General features: G+C 57.3%; 3 protein-coding genes across 5 annotated transcripts; 2 read left to right on the forward strand and 1 right to left on the reverse strand.

Moving 5' to 3' along the window:
- Positions 1-6,264: 6,264 nt before the first annotated feature.
- MFRP (membrane frizzled-related protein) lies at positions 6,265-10,921 on the forward strand. The gene is made up of 13 exons (XM_060017140.1): positions 6,265-6,318; positions 6,443-6,545; positions 6,658-6,771; positions 6,860-7,021; positions 7,155-7,368; positions 7,785-7,915; positions 8,034-8,159; positions 8,388-8,464; positions 8,838-8,986; positions 9,477-9,607; positions 9,753-9,884; positions 10,479-10,606; positions 10,697-10,921. The coding sequence occupies exons 1-13, from the start codon at positions 6,265-6,267 to the stop codon at positions 10,919-10,921; spliced, it is 1,746 nt and encodes a 581-aa protein (XP_059873123.1).
- Positions 10,922-11,647: 726 nt separating this feature from the next.
- C1QTNF5 (C1q and TNF related 5) lies at positions 11,648-14,533 on the forward strand. 3 transcript variants are annotated; one of them, XM_060017144.1, is made up of 3 exons: positions 11,648-11,854; positions 12,144-12,407; positions 12,735-14,533. In XM_060017144.1, exons 2-3 carry the CDS (start codon positions 12,194-12,196, stop codon positions 13,250-13,252), a joined length of 732 nt encoding a protein of 243 aa, XP_059873127.1. In that variant the 5' UTR covers positions 11,648-11,854; positions 12,144-12,193; the 3' UTR covers positions 13,253-14,533. The 3 variants fall into 3 exon arrangements, with proteins under 3 accessions (XP_059873127.1, XP_059873126.1, XP_059873124.1); XM_060017143.1 differs by having other exon boundaries at positions 12,144-12,434; positions 12,735-14,532; XM_060017141.1 differs by lacking the exon at positions 11,648-11,854 and having other exon boundaries at positions 11,992-12,434.
- A 207-nt stretch (positions 14,534-14,740) lies between these two features.
- RNF26 (ring finger protein 26) lies at positions 14,741-18,055 on the reverse strand. The gene has a single exon (XM_060017794.1). The coding sequence runs from the start codon at positions 17,494-17,496 to the stop codon at positions 16,195-16,197; it is 1,302 nt and encodes a 433-aa protein (XP_059873777.1). The 5' UTR covers positions 17,497-18,055; the 3' UTR covers positions 14,741-16,194.
- Between the last annotated feature and the right edge of the window lie 1,999 nt (positions 18,056-20,054).

Here is a 20,054-nt window from a genome sequence, read left to right on the forward strand (position 1 = left end):
TCAGTGTAAGGTGCTGTACCGCTCCTGTGACTAGTTCTTCACTGGAGGTAGAAGCCACCTGTGTGCTTTTGTTGTGTTCCACTGGGGAACAGACTATAACTAACATCGAGGGTGGGGGCTCAGCCCCCTCCACCCTTGCTCCCAGCCCTCCTTTCTGTACTTGTGGTGCTTTCTCATCCCCATGGCAACAGGTCCTAGTGCTGCACAGATCCCCAAACACAACCTGTCCCCGTGTTTCCTTACCCAACAGCTTTGCCTCCTAGCAACTGGGATTTCTTCCCCCATTCCTTGCTGGCATCCCAACAGGCCTCTCCCTAGCGGTGGAGCTCTCCCTGCACCTGTTCTTGTGTGACCTTGAGCAAGAACCTCCCTCCCTCTGGGCCTTAGTGTCTCATCTGTGAATGAGGGAGATTGGACTAGAGGACCTCGAAGGTCTCAGCTCAAGTGTTATTCCAAGTCACTTTTTCCCTAAGTACAAGTCCTACGTTAGAGGACTTGCACACCTCTGATTCCCTGATTCCACGTTGAGAGTTTATACGTTTTAAAGTGATCAGTGCTCAGAAAATGCATACCACTTTCCGTAGGGGTCACCTTCTCCACCTTCTTACCTTGCCAGTGAGGACACGAGCTGTAAAGAAGCCGCGAGTCCACCAGCTCATCGGTGGCGGGGGCAGGACGGAACCCAGGGATCTTGACTCCCCACGCAGATCTCTTTCCATCTGAATACTCTTCCTTTTGGTTGAATAATTGACAGCATTTTGCAGGACATTCTGCAGCAAATTTCCCAACCCCGTGTCTATTATCAACTGAGCTGAACAGCAACGTAACCAGGGAACTCCCTGATTCTACACATGCACACACCCAAGGGCAAAACCAGCACTATCTGTCGCATACCTGGGCCCACACGTCTCTGAGGGTCCCGTCCTTCACTGTTCTAGGGGCACAAACAAGCACCTGTGCAGGAGGCAGGAGACAGCGGAGTCCAAGCGTTCCCAGTCCAAGCAAATTACTTAATCTCTCTGAGCCTCGGTTTCCGCCTCTGTAATCTGAGCATAACAAGAGCTACTCAGAGTTGTGAGTGTTCGGTACATAGTAGGTACTCAACGAATGTCTATTTCCCCCCCCTCACCTCTATTTCCAGTACTGCACCATCAATGCTCCACTAAGATTCTCTTAGTTGGGTGATCCTCAGCAAATGCTGAGTTCCCCTGGCCTCTCAGGGTGCCTCTGACTTCAGGAATGTGAAGTAAGTACAGCATCGCCCAAACCACACAGAGTTAGTGAGGCAGAGCCACTGGTTGGGCATTCCAAAGCCAAGGGCTGAGCTTTTCTGATTTCCTGATACTCGGTGTGACCTGCCCCTTGGAGACGGCAGTGGGTTGGCTGGGATGGAGCTGCAGGCATCCGGGCTCCTAGAGACTAAAGATCCAGGAACCAGAGGGTAAGAGTCAAGGGTAGGGGTGGCAATGAACAAGGAGAGGAGAGAGTATTTGACGAATCTCGGGAGGGTGGCGGGGAGTCAAGTCCTAATGCACATCTATAACGCTGGCCCTGGGAGCCAGCAAAAGGAAAGCATTCAGATCAGAGCACAGGTCTGGACAAAGACAGGTAGGGTGGGTACAGTGTGCCAGGGACAAGGAAGAGGCTGGTCTGGCTGGAGTGGAGGGTTGGAGTTGGAGGGCCAGCAGGAGGGAGAGCTAGTGAGCCGGAGTCTAGAAGGTGATAGCTAACCTCAAGCTGGCCTTGCCCCTCCTGGTTATAAAGGGGCCACAGAGGGCTTCCCTGGTGGCACGATGGTTAAGAACCCGCCTGCCAATGCAGGAGACATAGGTTCGATCCCTGGTCCAGGAAGATCCCACATGCCGTGGAGCAATTAAGCCCGTGTGCCACAACTACCGAGTCTGCGCGCTAGAGCCCAGGAGCCACAACCACTGAAGCCCGCGTGCCTACAGCCTGTGCTCTACAACAAGAGAAGCCGCCACAATGAGAAGCCTGCACACCGCAATGAAGATCTAATGCAGCCAAAAATAAATAAATAAAACAAATAAATTAAAAAAAAAAAAAAAGGTTGGGGGGAGCCACAGATAGCCAGCCAGGCCGAGTTGCCAGGATCCAACCTTGCAGGAACAAAAGCAAAAGCCCAGTGGAGCTTCCGGGGGTGTAGAAATCACTTGAGCAAGAAAAGAGGTAGCTTCCCTTTGCTTGTTAGTTTTATCCATAGCCGTCAGCAGGAAAGTCCATGCAAACGTCCCCACAGCAGCAAGAAAAGGTAGGGCTGGAGACACAGTGTCCCTGCAGGCAGTGGGGGAGATGGGGAGACCCCCAGAGAAGGAAGAGGCAAGAAGGCCGAGGCCCCGGGGCCTGCAAAGGAAGAAGAGGAAGCCCAAGAGGCAGCCAAGAATGAAGCAAGCAACCTGGAGCTCAATGGCCGCAGGCCTGAAACCTCCCAGGGCTTCACAGCCCAGGCGTCCTCTGCACACATAGCCTGCAGGAGTCCTTGCCCACAGTACCTCTCGCCCCCACTATTCTACACGGTTTATAGAAAGAACATGGAAAATGTAAAAGAAAGGAAAGAAAAAAAAAAGGGAGGGCTTCCCTGGTGGCGCAGTGGTTAAGAACCCGCCTGCCAATGCAGGGGACATGGGTTCGAGCCCTGGTCCGGGAAGATCCCACGTGCCACAGAGCAACTAAGCCCGTGCGCCACAACTACTGAGCCTGTGCTCTAGAGCCTGCGAGCCACAACTACTGAGCCTGTGTGCCACAACTACTGAAGCCCACACACCTAGAGCCCATGCTCCACAGCAAGAGAAGCCACCACAATGGGAAGCCCACGCACTGCAATGAAGAGTAGCCCCCACTCGTCACAACCAGAGAAAAGCCTGCATGCAACAACAAAGACCCAACACAGCCAAAAATAAAATGAAAGAAAGGAAAGGAAAGGGAAAGGGAAAGGGAAGGGAAGGGAAGAAAAGGAAAGGAAGACCAAAAGCTGAGAATCAGGAATCCAACAGACCCAGCTCTGAAACCCAGCCTGGTAACTGGTGCCTCAGTTACATCTGGAAAATGGGAACAAACACACCTCCCTGACCTTGGCTCCCAGGGCTGTTATGAGGGTCAAATGAGCTGATGAGCTGAGGGGTGTCTGTTCTATTTCTCTCATTGTCCCTTTACCGGTGCCATTCTCCCACCCTGACCTGGCCCCTGGCCTGGCTGACCTTCTCCCCTAGGAACACGTCCATGAAGCAGCCAGTCGCAAGGGCACCTGTGCCAGCAGAGCCAGGGGTGTCGTGGAGGATGGCCATGGGCAATGGCAAAGCCAGAGAGAAGCTTCTGGCCCTCCCAGCCTCCCCCTTGCCTCCTTTCCACCACCTTCCCACAAACAGGGGCTGTTCTGAGACCCAGATCTGACCAAGCCACTCCCTGCTTAAAATGGGTTACAACCCAGCCTCCTTAGGCCCATAGTGCTAAGTACCCCCTCCTTTCTGGAATCCCTACCCAACCCCCAAATTCTACCTATTAAAATCTTTTTCAACTCTCTAACTTTAGACTAAATGCCCACCTCTTCCAAGAAGTCTCCCTGGCTGTTATAGCTATTAACATTTACCGTGTTAAAATCAGGATGGAAAGGAATTAAAATATTTTCTTATTAATTTTTTTTTTATTATTATTCGGCCACACCACGCGGCATGTGGAATCTTAGTTCCCCGACCAGGTATTGAACCCACACCCCCTGCATTGGGAGCACAGACTCTTAACCACTGGACCGCCAGGGAAGTCCCTTTTCTTATTAATTTTTAAATAAATTTTAAAATAACAGCAAACCTTTTACATGCTAATATAAATAACATTTAACAAAAAAAAATTTTTTTTAGGCCGTGCCGCATGGCTTGGCTTGTGAGATCTTAGTTCCCCGACCAGGGATCGAACCAGTGCTCTCTGCAGTGGAAGCATGGAATCTTAACCACTGGACCACCAGGGAAGTCCCTTTTTTTTTTTTTTTCCCCCCCGGTACGTGGACCTCTCACTGTTGTGGCCTCTCCCGTTGCGGAGCACAGGCTCCGGATGCGCAGGCTCAGCGGCCATGGCTCACAGGCCCAGCCGCTCAGCGGCATGTGGGATCCTCCCGGACAGGGGCACAAACCCATGTCCCCTGCATCAGCAGGCGGACTCTCAACCACTGCGCCACCAGGGAAGCCCCCATTTTTTTTAAAACTACATTTTCCAAAACAAAAAGAACTTAGTAAGAAGGATAACTTTGTTTTACATTTTTGCAAATCTCATTAACTGGATTCTCACCTCCTTCACATCATGCAGCCTCTGGAAACCACGCTGTTCACTCAAGAGGAAAGAAAGGGAGAAGGACAAATAACAACTACGTGTTATTATAGAAATACTTTTGACCTCTCAAACCCTCTAAAAGCAGTTCACATCTTAGGACCAAGGAAAGGCTTGTCCGCTAGACAAAAGCAGCCCCGGGCCCTCTAGGGGTTGAAAGGAGAGGAGCTGGGTGTTGAGGGGGATCTCCTGAGTGTGAAGAGAGCTGCCGCGGGGGATCGGGGATCGCAGAATCTGTCTCCTTTGTTTCTTCTCTCCCCACTGGGTTCTTCACTTAGTTCCCCTCTGTCACCAGCCTGCCTTAGGCCAGTGTAGAGTGAAAGATGTGTGGGGCTTCCCTGGTGGAGCAGCGGTTAAAAATCCGCCTGCCAATGCAAGGGACATGGGTTCGAGCCCTGGTCCGGGAAGATCCCACATGCCGTGGTGCAACTAAGCCCATGCGCCACAACTACTGAGCCTGTGCTCTAGAGCCCGTGAGCCACAACTACTGAGCCTGAGTGCCACAACTACTGAAGCCTGCACGCCTAAAACCCGTGCTCTGCAACAGAGAAGCCACCGCAATGAGAATCCTGCGCACTGCAACTAGAGAAAGCCCGTGAGCAGCAACGAAGACCCAACGCAGCCAAAAATAAATAAATAAATATTAAAAAAAAAAAAAAAAGACGTGTCAGAGAAAACATGCGCTTTGGATTTACCCAGCCCTGGGTTCAACTCTTGTCTCTGTATCTTGGGGAAGCTGATGTGACCTTGGGAAAGTTACTTAACCTCTCGGAGCCTTCGGCCATCATTTGTAAAATGGTTATGCTACCTCACAGAGTGATTCAAGGAGAGAAACTGCACGTAGGACCTCTGGCCCAGGGCCTAATACGTAACAGACATTCTACAAACAGTAGCCAGAAATATTATGCTGCCTCCCCACCTCCTGCCCTACCCAACTCAGCGTGAGCACGGCTAACACAAAACAGATTAACCAGCCCTTTCCCTTCTCCCCGAGGACAGCTGCGCCAGGCTGGGATTTTCCAAGAGAACTTCGCTCGTGGAGAAGGAGAGTCACGGAGTGATGTAGTTTGCAGAGGGCAGGCTTTCTATCCTGCAACAGCAGATGGTACCACCTGCCGGTCCACAGCCCATCTGAAGGGCCAGCCCTGACCGACCCGTCCAAGGCCTTGGGCAGCGTCACCTCCTCCACTGCCCTTTCTCCTACGGGCTGAGGCAGCCAACCCCTCAAGCTCCCCGACTCACATCAGCACAGACACGAGCAGCCCAGAAAGACTTATCTCCTTGTCCCAGGCACCCAGGTGCTTTAGGGGAACTTCCAAAGACCCAGCTTGGCTAATGCCTCGGTCGCCCTGATGGCCAGGAGCGATGGGCTGCTGGTCTGTCCAGGACCTTGAGGACTCACAGGCCTTGAAGCTGCCAAACCGTCACACCTGGCTTCGAAGGCTCCCTCGTGCCTGTAAAACTGCCCCGCTGTCTCCCTTCCTTCCCAGCACCCCTCAGACACTCACTCAGCACCTCAGTGAGGTTAGGAGACGGGGTGGCCAGCTCCCTGGTCACACCCCCGACGGAGCACCGAGCTTCCTCCACGGGGTGTTCTCAGCCTGCGCCTTTAAGGACCGCTGCTCTGTGCCAGGGTCTCGACCTCGGCATCCTCAGCTGAGTTGGATTAAGGGACCATTTCATGCCGCTGCGAATTCCTTCTGCCTGCTGTCCCTTCCCCCACACAGAGACAGAATAGCCAGTAGCCAGAACCAGCCTGGAACCAGTCTGCCCAGGGCAGCGGGAGAGCTGGTCTAGCCTGGCAGCCCTCGTCCTCAGGGAGCGGAGCAGAGGCTGCCCCTTTGAGAGGCGGCCTCGGGGCAGGGAGCGGGCCCTCTGGGGTCTTGGGCTGTCGCAGGGACTCGAGAAAGCCATGCAGAGCCTAGAGCCATGAAGGACTGCTCAGACATCATCCTCTGCGTGGAGGCGACAGAGCTGAGCAAGGTAAGGGTCATACAGGACCACTCCCGCAAGACCCAGATGCCCACCTAGGGCTGGCAGTGCCCAGTGAACACACCTGCCAGGCAGTGCTGCCACCGGCCCTCAGCCCTCAAGTCTCTCCCTTCAGACTGAATTCTGCAATCCTGCTTTTGAGCCTGAATCAGGGCCACCTTGCCCCCTACCCAGCCTCCAGGAGGACGCCAGCTGCAGCACCCGAGCTCCCTGGCATGGTAACCATCTCACGGGGTGAGCTGGGTAGGACAGAAAGGCCCAGCGGCTAAGGGCTGTGTGAGAGATGCCCAAGCGAAAGGGCTCTCAAAAGCCCACCCCGCCTGCCCGCAGGTCGGCGTCCCCGAGGGCTGCAGCCTGACTGCCACTTCTCCTGGCTGTGTGTCCTCCTGCTGGCCAGCCTGCTGCTGTTGCTGCTGGGGCTGCTGGTGGCCATCATCCTGGCCCGTAAGTTCCCAAGGCCTCCATGAGTCTCCCATGCCCTGCAAGAGATCCAGCACCTCTGAATCCCACTCCCCCGTCTTCCCGCCTCCAGAACTGCAGGCTACAGCCGCGTCCGGGCCCTCCCATCATCCACTGCCTTCCCAAGGCCTCACCACCATTGGCTCCACCCCCACTCCCATCCCCACCACCTCTCAGGCAACTGGGACCCCTAAAGGGCAACCGGAGGCAGGCGTGAGCCCCGCACCCCAGTCGAGTGAGTACTACGGGGCAGATCTTCCCGGAGAAGGGCCCAAGAGGGCAGGGGGGAGGGGAGGCCGGGAAGAGGCATCTTATAAAAACAAGTCTCTCTCCTTTTGACCTCTGAACTCTAACCTCCGTCCCTGCAGCCTGTGGGGGCCTCCTTCCTGGCCCAAGGGGCTTCTTCAGCAGCCCCGACTACCCAGACCCTTACCCACCCAACGCCCACTGCGTGTGGCATATCCAAGTGGCCACAGACCATGCAATACAGCTCAAGATCGAAGCTCTCAGCGTGGAGAGTGTGGCCTCCTGTCTTTTTGATCGCTTGGAAATCTCCCCCGAGCCTGAAGGCCCCCTCCTCAGGTGGGTCCCTCTGCCCCCAGGAGATCCCACCCCCCTCCTGAACCACTGTCTGGAGGGCAGAACCAGGGAACTGCAGTGGGAAATTCTTGACTGGGAGGAAATGGAGAGACTTGGCCTCTGGGCCCAGCTCTGCCACCATCTTGCTATGACCTTGGGAAGGTCACTTCCCCTCTCTGACCTTGGTTTCCAAATCTGGAAATTGGAACTCCCACATATCTTTCCCATGGATGAATGCCTCAAGAATGGACATGCAGGAGCTAGGGAGGTCAGAGCTCTGCTGGAAATGAAAGGAACCTTTTGGACACATCGTCCCCAGGACGGGGCTTGAGGGAAGAGGACCGCAGGGCCCAGGCAGGCTCCACTCTGGCTGGCCCTGAGCTCTGAGCCTCCGTCACTCCCAATCTGGCTTCTTGCAGAGTGTGTGGGAGGGTGCCTCCCCCGACACTCAACACCAATGCCAGCCACCTCCGAGTGGCCTTCGTCTCCGACAGCAGCGTGGAAGGATCTGGCTTCCATGCCTGGTACCAGGCCGTGGCCCCCGGTCACGGTGAGTGTTTTCCCGCCAGGTCCCCAGCTACCTGTCAACTGTCCGCTTCCAGCCACTCCCAGCCCTGCAAAAGGGGTAGAGATTCTAGGGGGTTCTGAATCCAGATGCCCGCCCCCAGGGAGCTGTGCCCACGATGAGTTCCCCTGCGACCAGCTCGTCTGCCTGCTACCCGACTCGGTGTGCGACGGCTTTGCCAGTTGCGCTGATGGCAGTGACGAGGCCAACTGCAGTGCCAAGTTCTCGGGTAAGGGCCCGGCCAGCCTCAGGGCGGGTACTGTCCTCAGGCATCTGATCCAGGTTCAGGCTGGCCTCCCCAGGCCTGGCCCAGCTCCAAACCTGCCTGGTCATTCTTCTGGCCCAGAACTTGTCTCCCCACGGGCACAGCCAAAACTCTTCTCTGCCATCCCTGCTGGCCCTACCGGGCGAAGGCACAGACCCTGGCAAACTCATGAGCCCCTCCTCCTCTCTACAGGGTGTGGGGGGAACCTGACTGGGCTCCAGGGCACTTTCTCTGCTCCCAGCTACCTGCAGCAGTACCCTCACCAACAGGTAAGCCAGCGCTCCACAGGGAGGGTGGTGCAGCCCGCGTGGGCACACCTGAGCGTCCGGGTTAGTGCGATTGAGAACAGCATGGCAGATGCTGCCTTGTACTTGGGAAGGTCAGAGATCAAGCAGGCAGGAAGAGAACAGTATTAAGTGCTTACTAGGTATCCATGTTCCCGTGCTGGGTAAGCTTATCTCTGAGACCAGATAAGTTAAAGGCCCTTCCGCCACCACCGATGATGCGAGCAGTATGGGCAGGGCCCACCCACTCCCTACCCGGCCTGCAGCAGGGGGAAGCCCATCTGGAGCTCAAGCCTGGAGGCCCCGATTGGGACAGAAGAAGGAACCCATAAATTACTCCACCTGTGCCCTCCCCCAGCTTTGCACCTGGCACATCTCGGTGCCCGCTGGACATGGTGTCGAACTGCTGTTCCACAACTTCAGCCTGGAAGCTCAGGACGAGTGCAAGTTTGACTACGTGGAAGTGTATGAGACCCGCAACTCAGGGGCCCTCAGCCTCCTGGGCAGGTACTGGCGGAGCCAGCGGGGAGGAGCTGAGGATAAACCCCATCCTCCAGAGGCCGAGGTCAAGGCTTCCTACAAACCCGCCCACACACGCACTAGTTTCATTGTCTTCTCCTGCGCCAAGCTGGAGGTCCCCGCACTGTCACACTGAAAAAGGCTCGTCCTTCCTCACCTTCGTACCTGTCCCTCTCACCTTTGCTCCTTACATCACCTCCTCCAGGAGGCTCTCCCCGTCCCAGCTCTCCCACCTGCCCGGTCTATTTATAGCTTCCCCCAGAACCCTCACTGATTCTCCCCAGGTCGAAGGGGCTCCAGTTCAAGCAGTTTGTTTCGTTTGTTTAGTACTTTGTCTCCTGAACATGTGTGTCTTCCTCTCCAGTCCCATGAGTCAGTGACTATGCCTCCCATCCCCTCTGGCATCGCCCAGAGCACCCAGCTCCATGCCGCGTCTGCGGGGGGGCCCCGTGCCAGGACTGCTGTCTGCTTTGGGCAGGTTCTGTGGAGCAGAGCCGCCTCCGCGCCTCATCTCCTCGCACCACCAGCTGGCTGTGCTCTTTAGGACAGACCATGGCATCAGCATCGGGGGCTTCTCGGCCACCTACCGGGCCCTCAATGCCACAGAGAGTAGGTGGCCCTGGGCGAGTGAGTGTGGGCAGTGGAGGCACCTCCAGGAGAACAGGGAAGGGCTCTGGACCCTGGTCAGGGCACTGTGAAGGCAGTGGGGGTACAGGCATGTCCCAGGGCACTGCCATGCCCCCTGTGCCTGCAGACCCCTGTGGGCCCGGAGAGTTCTCCTGCCGGGATGGAGGGTGTAAGAATCTGCAGTGGATGTGTGGCATGTGGAGAGACTGCACAGAGAGCAGCGATGACAACTGCAGCATCCCCTTGCTCCCACCCCCAGGTGAGGAGCCTGCCCCAGGGCACCGCAAGGGGGGCTGGCAGGCCTGAGCGGGCTGGGTGCCCATCCCTAGAAACCCACTGGCACGTGTCCTAACAGCCATCCCTATCTTCCCTGATGGGGTGGGGGGCCCAGTAGCCTGACTCTGGACCACTCCACCGAATACTGGAGGGATTCTCCCCCAGGAGTGGCAAGGGTACTTAGTGTCACCCCCGAGGGAAATGGGAATCTGGGAGTTGATGGTTGAGGCTTCAAGAGCCCATCCAGCCTTGTCACACAGAGAGGCCCTCTCCAGGGCCCACCTCGGAGATGGGGGGAGAGCGGGGGAGCTCCTTCCAGATGCCCTGGTCCTGCCAATGTTGGTGCCCCTAGCTCCCTGAGATCATAGACGTGCCTGCATGATGCCCAGGGCTGGCGAATGATGCCTGGAGTAGGCTCTCAAGGAAAACAGGAATCCTCGACATGGATAAAGCATCTCTCTGTGTTATCTCCTTTGATTCTCCCCGTCTGACCCATAGGGAGCGCTTAGGTGACTTGTCCCAGCTCACACAGCCAGTGAGTATTCCCCAGAGTGACCCTCCCCTCCCACCCCTGCAGAGCTGGCCTGTGAACCTGTCCAGGTGGAGATGTGCATCGGTCTGAGCTACAACACCACGGCTTTCCCTAACATCTGGGTGGGCATGGCCACCCAGGAGGAGGTGGTGGAGGTCCTCAGAGGTTACAAGGTGCTCCAGGGAGAGATAAGGAGGAACCCCCAGGGAGGGGAGGGAACTGGGGGAGCAGGGTGCCTGAGGGCTGGTCTCCTCCTTCCACAGAGCCTGACAAGCCTGCCCTGCTACCAGAATTTCCGGAGGCTCCTTTGTGGGCTACTTGTGCCCCACTGCACCCCGCTAGGCAGTGTCCTTCCCCCTTGCCGCTCTGTCTGCCAGGAGGCAGAGCGCCAGTGCCAGTCTGGCCTGGCAGTACTGGGCACCCCCTGGCCCTTTAACTGCAACAGGCTGCCTGAGGCAGCTGGCTTGGAGGCTTGTGCCCAGCCCTGACCCTGAGGCGGGCCCCTGCCCTCTGCTGCCCAGCCTCCTTTGCCTACCAGGGTGGGCAGGCAGGGGAGCAAAGGAAGGGGACCAGCATGGGACTCTGCCCATCCCCTCTGGGTCCTCCCAGGGAGGGGAAGAGGAGTCCTCAGCGGGGCTAACGGGACCCTCCCACCCTGCCAGATCCTTCCCTATCCTTTTATTTGCCCCAGCTGCTGCAAACAGCTGGCCTGACTCCACACTGTACCAGTGATCATCTAGATTGCTTCCCACCCAAGCCTCTGACCCCAATTTCCCACCTTCTACCTTCCTCATCTCCATCTGCTTTTTCAGGCTCTCTACCACCCTCTTTCTCACTTTTTCATTTATTCCAAAAAAAAATGTATCCAGTGCCTAGTCATGTGGCAGCCCCTATTCTGAGCCCTGATCTACTGGATCCCCAGTAGACAACTGGGGATCCAGTTGTCTACTGCTTCTAGAACCGTCCACCCTCGGTTCTCAGCTTCTATTTCTCCTGGACTAGAGTGTTGTCTTTGATCTCCGTCGTGGCACCATCTCTCCTTCCAGCTCCTTGGAGCTGTAGATGCCCGGAGCGTCTGTTTCTCATGGTTCTGCCTCTGCGCCCGCCTCAAATCTCTCCCTCCTTTCTCCACCAAACTTTGGCCGGCCGCCGGGCGACACCACGAGTTATTTCCCTGCTATTTCCCGGCCCGGGCTCTTGGCCCCTGAACAACTGGTTTCCTCTTGGAGTCTGGGAGGAGCAGAGCAGAGCCGGCAAGGAACGAACCGGGACCAGGGGGACGCCTAGGGCAGGGGGCGCCTGGCTAGAGAGAAGCGCAGGAAAGGAAGGTAGCAAGCAGGAGTCAACTGGAGGATCCGGAGTAGCGAGAGACCCGAAGGAGGCCACAGAGAGAGCGAGCAGCCCCGGGAGCCGGGAGGGGGGTGAGTCTGGTCGCGAAGGGGGGGGGCGGGGAAATGGGGATGGGGGAGGGGACTGTGGGAAAGACTGGGCGCCGGCCCGGGGTGGTGGTGGGGAGAGGGCCGGCCTCTCCTTCCCCCAGCGCAGTGCTCTCGGGGTTCTTGGGTCTAGGGGCGCCCCATTCTTCGTCCCCTCGAGGCCACTCAGCCTCACTCAGGGACATGGCAGTGGGGTGGGGACCGAGCCGGCTGCGCCGGGGCGGGGACCGAGGCAGGTCCCAGGATTCTGGGTCCCGACTCCTGTCCTGCCCAGCCCACAGACGACCAGAGGCCCGCGGCGTCCGGGCTCCGCGTGCCAGCGCCATGAGGCCGCTCCTCGCTCTGCTGCTCCTGGGCTTGGCGGCCGGCTCGCCCCCGCTGGACGACAACAAGATCCCCAGCCTGTGCCCGGGGCACCCCGGCCTCCCCGGCACGCCGGGCCACCATGGCAGCCAGGGTCTGCCCGGCCGCGACGGCCGCGACGGCCGCGACGGCGCGCCCGGCGCTCCGGGAGAGAAAGGCGAGGGCGGGAGGCCGGGTAAGAAGCGCCTCCGCTGGGAGGCTGGTAAGAGTGCGGCCCCTCTCCTGCTCCCAGGGGCCCGGGGCTCGGGGTTGCCGCTAGGGGGCGCCGCTCCCGTCCCCGTCCGACCCGGCCGGAGCCGGGAGAGAGGGACTCAGCTGCGGGAGCCAGAACCCCTGGGACCCTCAGATCTGCCCCAAGGCCTGCAGGAAGCGTGGAGCGGGTCCTGGGGCGCAGGGCGGCCCCGCCCGGGAAGGGGCAGCTAGGAGGCTGAGGGAGGATGCTGGAGGCCCGCGGCGGGCGCGCCCTAACTGCTCCGCTTTCCCCCCACCCCCACCCCTGCAGGCCTCCCAGGGCCGCGTGGGGAGCCCGGGCCGCGAGGAGAAGCAGGCCCCGTGGGGGCGGCCGGGCCGGCAGGCGAGTGCTCGGTGCCTCCGCGCTCCGCCTTCAGTGCCAAGCGCTCAGAGAGCCGGGTGCCCCCGCCGTCGGACGCGCCCCTACCCTTCGACCGCGTGCTGGTGAATGAGCAGGGACATTACGACGCCGTCACCGGCAAGTTCACCTGCCACGTGCCCGGGGTCTACTACTTCGCCGTCCACGCCACCGTCTACCGGGCTAGCCTGCAGTTCGATCTGGTCAAGAATGGAGAGTCCATCGCCTCTTTCTTCCAGTTCTTCGGGGGGTGGCCCAAGCCAGCCTCGCTCTCCGGGGGCACCATGGTGAGGCTGGAGCCCAAAGACCAGGTGTGGGTACAGGTGGGCGTGGGTGACTATATTGGCATCTACGCCAGCATCAAGACAGACAGCACCTTCTCTGGATTTCTAGTGTATTCTGACTGGCACAACTCCCCAGTCTTCGCTTGATGCCCACTGGAAAGTGAGCGCACGCTGTCTCTCGAAGGGCAGGAGGGCATGACACTGACAGCCACGTCATCCAGGAGGGCTGGCCCCCCTGGAATGTTGTGAATGACCGCGGAGGTGGGGTGGGGGCCTCTCCGTTCTGCTGCAGGCAGGGGATGGGGACAGAGGCTGAGATCAGGGCTGGCAGCACGGGGCAGTGGCTGGATTTCTGCCCTAGACCAAAGGAGTGCTGGCAGGCAGCGTGCTGGCGGTGTGCTGGCAGGTGTGAGTCCCCGCAGTTGCTCTGGCCCAGGACCCCAAGGTGGGGTGCTCCCTTCCCAGTCCTCTGCTTCTCTGGGTCTTCCCTCATCCCTCCTGCTCCTGGGCCCTTTTCTCAGAGATCATTCAATAAATCTTAAAACAACAACAACAAAAACCCTCTTACTGGCTTCAGCCTTTCTTCTTTACTGGTGGGGATGCCCTGATTCTGAGAATGGGGAGAAGAGGGAGGACGGTGGGTGGGGAGGGTGCTCAGGCAGAAGGGAGGGCTCTTGGGCTGGATGGAGCTATGGGCCAGGAGATACAGGAAGCAGGCCCAGGTGAAGGACAGGCCGCTCCACAGACCTGCTGGGTAAGCGGTGGAGGTTGTGAACGGGAGCCCCTGCTGAGGAGGGTGTCCTGGTGTCAGACTTTGGCCACCCAGAAGGAGGAGCCCTTTTTCTAACTCAGAGATGTCATATGAACTGGGTGGGACTTCACCACACACATCCCTGCCCTGACCAACAGAAAGGAAGCCAGGATTTTCATTCATGGCTGCTCTGGCTACTTGCCTGGTCCCTAGATGACTGGAAAGCTTCTCTGTCCCCCATGCCAGGGGAGTGGAGTGTCCCTGGGTGTCTAGAGATGTCATCTTGGAGATGGCCACGAGAGGGCAGCCCAGTTCCAGGATGCAGCAATGACCCTAGGTAGCTGAGCTCCTGACTGCTAAGGTGGTTAGGGGGAGGAAGGGTATTGAGCTCCGCCAGTGGGACTCCAGATGGGGGTGGAGGAAAAGGGGTTATTTGCTCCCAGCTCAGGAAGTTTATCTTCTCTCATAAAATGTTTATCCTCACATTAAACAGAGACTGGAAGGAACCAAGCCTCCCCTTGCTCAGCTCCCTCTCCAGGGTTGGGGGAAGGGGAAAAAAGAGCCCTTACTCAGGCCTCCCAACTCCAAGGTGCATGTGGGGAACAGTCACTCACTGAACCGGGCCACACCACTCAGTCTGAGGCTAGCCGCAAAGCCCCTCCAAGGCTCCTCTCCTTGCCCCACCCCCGACCCGAAGACTAACAAACCCGGGCTGGCCCGCCCACATCAGCTCAGGCTCTCAACCCAAGAGAAAGTGGAGGGGCCTCTCCTCGGAGTTTCTTCCCATCTACCGCTTTCCCCTCCCCCACCCCCTTCCAGAAGGCTGTCCCTGGCATCACGCTCCTAGATTTAACATACAATTATGGGGTAGTGTCCCACCGCTCTCTTGCAGGTCATGTGAGGATGGATATGACCAATGGCGACTGGACCCAGTGAGCTAGAGACAGGCCTCCCAGCTGTCCACCAGGAGGCCCCACAGCCATACTCCAGCCCATCACAGCGCCATTCTATGCCAAGAGTCACAACGACAAGCACCAACTCCTCCAGGGATCTGAGGGCAGGTTGGACTCCAGGCAGTAGGAACCCCAAGTTCCCTCCTGGGAAGAGTGGCACCAGAGGAAAAGCTGGGAGGGCTGACCCAAAGGGTGAGCAAGTTCACACTCCTCTCTCCTAGGGCTAATTCTGGAAAGATAGAAAAGATGAGAGCTTTCCAAAAGCTGTGCACGTGAGAGGGCACAAATCAGACAGGGTGAAAGCAAAGCCAGCCACACCTGGCAGGGGCTCTCCCCAAGGCATCCTATCTTATCTCTCTGCCAGGTCCCCCACCAACCACACTTGTGACTCCGGCAGGACCGAAGGACACTGCTGCAGCATCCGTCACCCTAACCGACGGCTCGCCCTTGCAAGGATGCACACAGAGGCCGTCAGAGCTGTAACAGAACTTCATTCATTGGATCCTGGGCCAGACAGACACCTCAGGGACCGGCATGCCTCTCGGCCCTGGCCCCTTCTGTATTTGGACCCTAGTGAAATGTGCAGTCTGCCCTCCCCGATGCCAGGGAGAGAGGAACAGAAGGGGAATGCCTTCTCACGCTGCGATGTGGGGAGTGAAAGGCATAGGAGTAGAAATCTGGCTATCCCCCCTGCAGTTCCCAGTGGTGCTGGGGTGTCAGAGGGCACATGGTCCCAAAGCCAGGTGCAAACACACACACACCTGGGGGTTAATTCTCATCCCAGCTGTTGGGTCAGGTCAGAAGGGAGCCTCGTAAGATCATGACTGGTAGAAGGAGCTCTAAGGGCACCTGAGAGATACTACCCCCAAAGCCTGCCAGAGCACAGGGGCTCCAGCTGAAAGCAAATGTTCAAGATCATTCCAAGGCCCTTGAGTTGCCACAACACCCAAATAACACTGATGTGTGTGGCTGCAGAAGCGGGGGAGGAAGTGGGAAGGGAGCAGGGAGAGAACCTGCAAATCCCCAACAGAACAACCAGAAGCGGAGAGGGGGAGCCCCACACGCGGGTATCTGGGTGGGCCCTGGCAAGGTGGAGGGGAGTCCACAGAGAACAGTCTCAGGGCCTCGCAGAGTGACACACTCACCACCCTCGGCATCACTGGGACCCACTGGGTAAGGATAAGCTGTTACCCTGCCCCCAGCCAAGCCACCGTCTTCCAGAGTTTCCCATCTCCATGTCCTGGACGTATGGCTCCGAGGCTCGGCAGGACGGCCATAGCGGCAGGAGGGGCTTCAGGCTGGGACCCAGAGATCAGGTGGGAATGCTGTCCTAGCGCAGGTGGCTGTGTGGAGCGTGGAGGGATGGGCAGGCGGGGAGGGAGTCTTCAGAGGTAGACGTTGAGGGTCTGCAGGATGCCCCGGCGGCACAGTGGGCAGTTGCGGTGGTAGACAGGGTGGCGCATCAGGATCTCAGTGCAGGCCTGGCAGAGGCACAGGTGCCGACAAGGCAGAAGCAGCACCGTCTTGCTCTGGTCCTGGCAGATGACGCACTTCTTCCGCTCCTCTTGCTCCTTCAGCAATTTCCATGGGTCTTGCCCAGTTACAGGCTCCTCCACATTGAGCCTCTCCCGGCCCCGGGCAGCTGTCACTCTGGCCATCCTGACCTCCTCTTCTTCTGCCTCTGATCTGGGCCCAGCTTCAGGAAGAGCGTCCTGTCGCCAGGTCCTGGCTGAGGGCACCCTCCTAGGGCCACCCTGGGGGGCCCCAGGGGCCCCTCCCCGGTTAGGCCAGCTCGCCAGCTGCAGGCTACGGCTCCAGACTCGGCGCCAGGTCTCCAAGCCCAGTGCTAAGCGAGAGAGCCGCACAACATCCTCTCTGAGCCGGTGGTAGGATGGCCGGGCATGGAGCTGACTGAGCGCCTGGGTGGCCAGCCTCAGGGTGAGGTCCGGGTGCAACAGAGTCACTGTCACTGCCAGCACGCAAGCCAGCAGCACCAGGCCAGTGACATTGACAAGCACAAAGCTGGCCAGGAGGCGGGCAGCGGAGGCCAAGAGCTCCAGTACCAGTTGGCAGGGGGTCCAGAGGAGGATGGACATGGCCACAGCACTGCTGGAAATGTGGGCTAGGAAAGCAGCCACTACATCCGTCATCCTCCACAGCGGTCCCATCACTGCATCCCACAGGGCCAGCACCAGGGAGAAGAGGTTCTGAGTGCCAATGAGGCAGATGTTGACCAGGCTATTGATCACATAGGCCACCAGGCTCATGGTGATGCCACAGACGTCACAGACCTGGCGCAGCAAAGCATGGCCATTGGAGACCATATTGAGGACACCCCGGTGCAGGATCTCCCGGCTCCTAAGCGCCCCGTGGGAGGCCAGGTGCCCCAGGAGCTTTAAGCTCTCCAGGCCAGAACAGCAGCTGTATAGTACGGTACACAAGGCCTGAAAGCCCCCAAAGGTGAAGGGAACCACGGCTTCGATGAAGGCCAGCAGTGACAGCAAGACTCCACGGCCCAAGTGCAGAAGACTAGTCAGTACCGTATGTGGCAGGTTGTAGATGAAGGCCAGGAGCCAGGCCAGGGAAGCCAGGAGGGAGGACACCAGCAGGAAGTTGAGGTCCAACACCAAGGTCAGCACATCCAGCAACAGGCCCACCCCATTCACTACCAGGTACACAGCCTCCATGATAGGGCTATGGGGGTTAGTCCAAAAGGAAGTCTGGCTCCCGGTTGAGGGGGGTGTCAGGGCTGTCAATATTTGGGGGAAGGAGGAGGTCGGGGATTAATTTGGAAGGGAAGTGAGCAGTCTCCAATACAGGGAGAATCTGAGGAAGAAGTGGGTTAGAAGGAAGTGGAGTCTCAACGGAGGGAAAGGGGGCCAGATGCCGGTCCCGGAGCCCCAAAGGCGGGCTCTTTGGGAGGAAATAGCCCAAACATCTCTAAAGTGGAGGTGATCCCGGGCTGGAGGAGAAACCTCAGCTTTGGAGGCCTGGTGGTGGCATACCACGACCAGGCAATGGGTCAGACCGAGAGGAGACCGGGAACGGAAGGGATCGGGCCAGGCCGGGGCCGGGTGGGGGCGGCGCAGGCTGGGCGCGGGCTCGCGGTCCAGCTACGCAGGTGCCTCTGTCCCCGCCCGGCCCCCGTCCTCTGGGCTCGCGGCGCTTCGCGCCCAAGGGAGCAGCGGGGAAGGGAACGAGCCTCAGCAAACCCCAGGCGCGGCCTCTACTCCGCTGGGCGCCGCCATCTTGTGTGCTACCGGGTGGGGCAAAAGGCGTAACAAGGAGGGAGGGACGACGAACTCTGACCAATCGGTGAGGCCCAAGCGCAGGAAACATGGAGCACTCATTGGTCCGTTTGAACGGCGCCCAAACATATTTAGTACTTTAAGGGGTGGGGGGGGAACAGATTGAAATCCCCGCCCCCTTGAGGCGAGGATTGGTCAATTGAAGGGCAGAGGTGAACTTGCCCCCCTAGCCCCGCCTCCTAAAGGAGCAGGACTTTGGACTGGGATAATGTGGGCGCTGTTCTTTTCACTTGGCCTCCAGCCTTGATTTGTTTAGGTGCGGGTTGGCGGTCACTGCCTCTGAGCTGGGCTCTAAGATTGCACCGCCTCCGCAGCCTCAGACTCAGTCGTTCGTCCTCCTCCATTCATCCATTTATTCCGTCGTTTATTGAGCCTGCTACAAATGCAAATGAGGATTTGTATTTGTACAAATGAGGATACAAAAAATGTTTAAGACGTGCCTGCTCACAAGTAGTTCAAGGGGAAACAGATTGTGATAGGGGATTCCCAAAGTGCTATTTTCAAACTGTTTCCTCAAGCTCTATCACGTTTTCTCAGCATCCTCAGGAGATTACCTCATTGTCAGTGAGAAAAGGAGGTCACATGCCGGAAATAGCTCACCCTCCTAGCCCAGGCCCTACTAATTTGTTTACTTGAACGCTCTAGTTAGATATCTGCCTGGGCATCCTTAGTAGGCTCCTCAAAAATTTACCCTCTTCTTTAATATTCAAATAATCTTCAAAATATCTAAGATCCTATCCCAAGTATATTGGGAAGCCTAGTGTTCTCTACTAAGCCCAAGGATACTTGGAGGTCTTATCCTTCCCCTGGCCTCCATTGCTTTCATTTCCTGCTTGCATTTGTCGACTTAAAAAAAAAAAGCAAAACATGAGAGTCGTGAGTTAAGATTCATTTGGGGTGAAATGAGGACTATAGCCCAGGAGACAGCCTCTGAGATAGTTCCGAGGAACTACTCTGAAGAGGTAAGGGGAGAGGTGAATATATGTGTAATTTTGGTAAGGGGGGCATACGTGCAATTCAGCACACATTTTGGCAGAAGGTTGCTGCTGGTCACAAGGAGCAGATGTCTCCGTTAATGATTTAAGTGCTCTTCTAGATGTGAGAAGATGCAAGAATTTGGGCTCGTAGAATCTTCTCCTGAAAATAACTATCTGAAGGCCTGTTCTGCCAGTTTTTCCCAGAGCACAGAGTGCCTCATTCCTGATCTCTGCCCTGAACTCCTTTCAGGGGATGTTGAAGGTCAGTGACTATGGTGGCTAGTGACAGTTTTTAGTTAGCACATTGAATTCTTCATCTCCACTCTGGCCTGGACTGCTGAAAGTGTCTGTCTCTGCCACCCCACCCTGAATACTGCCTGAATCCTTTCTTCCCCAAAGCACCACTGATGCATACGAAGGTGAGGGATGCAGCACACCCTTACTGAAACGAGGGGCTCCCAATAGGGGTTACACCATAGTGCAGGGCAAGGACTGCAACTTCTAAAACTCCACTGGTTTTTCCCCAGCCTCTCTCTCACATCTGTCAGGCCCAACTTAATGTTTTCTCTGAGACATGTTTTCCCTTTGTCTTCCTCTTCCTTTTGAGGTTTCCCCTCCCTTTCTCTAGCCATCAGACTCCAACTTCCCATTGTTATTTTATATTACAGAACAGTCTATTTCTACCCCCAACCCCACCTATGCTTTAGCCACAAAATGCTAATTTCTCTAAACAAAGGAGAATAATATAAAGATTTATTTAACCTCCTGCCCAGATCACAGTCTGTTGTGGTTATTGTTGCTGGGGGTCTTATTTTGCATTTTTCCCCTAATTTCAAATCTTGGAGAAAATGCCCACCTCCTCTTCAAGATACTTGAACCCACCACGCATAACTTGTCCTCTTCAGAAATTTTACCTGTCCAGTGAACACTATTATGTTCTTAATTTATCTTCCTGCAGCA

The sequence above is a fragment of the Delphinus delphis genome, chromosome 8 (genome assembly GCF_949987515.2).
Source record: "Delphinus delphis chromosome 8, mDelDel1.2, whole genome shotgun sequence".
Lineage (NCBI taxonomy): Eukaryota > Metazoa > Chordata > Mammalia > Artiodactyla > Delphinidae > Delphinus > Delphinus delphis.

Coding starts and splice junctions, on each gene's coding strand:
- MFRP (XM_060017140.1), top strand. CDS start 6,265: ATGAAGGACTGCTCAGACATCATCCTCTGCGTGGAGGCGACAGAGCTG. Junction 6,546..6,657: donor CACCCGAGCTCCCTGGCATG/GTAACCATCTCA, acceptor GCCTGCCCGCAG/GTCGGCGTCCCCGAGGGCTG. Junction 9,608..9,752: donor GGCCCTCAATGCCACAGAGA/GTAGGTGGCCCT, acceptor CTGTGCCTGCAG/ACCCCTGTGGGCCCGGAGAG.
- C1QTNF5 (XM_060017141.1), top strand. CDS start 12,053: ATGGCAGTGGGGTGGGGACCGAGCCGGCTGCGCCGGGGCGGGGACCGA. Junction 12,435..12,734: donor GCGCCTCCGCTGGGAGGCTG/GTAAGAGTGCGG, acceptor CCACCCCTGCAG/GCCTCCCAGGGCCGCGTGGG.
- RNF26 (XM_060017794.1), bottom strand. CDS start 17,496: ATGGAGGCTGTGTACCTGGTAGTGAATGGGGTGGGCCTGTTGCTGGAT.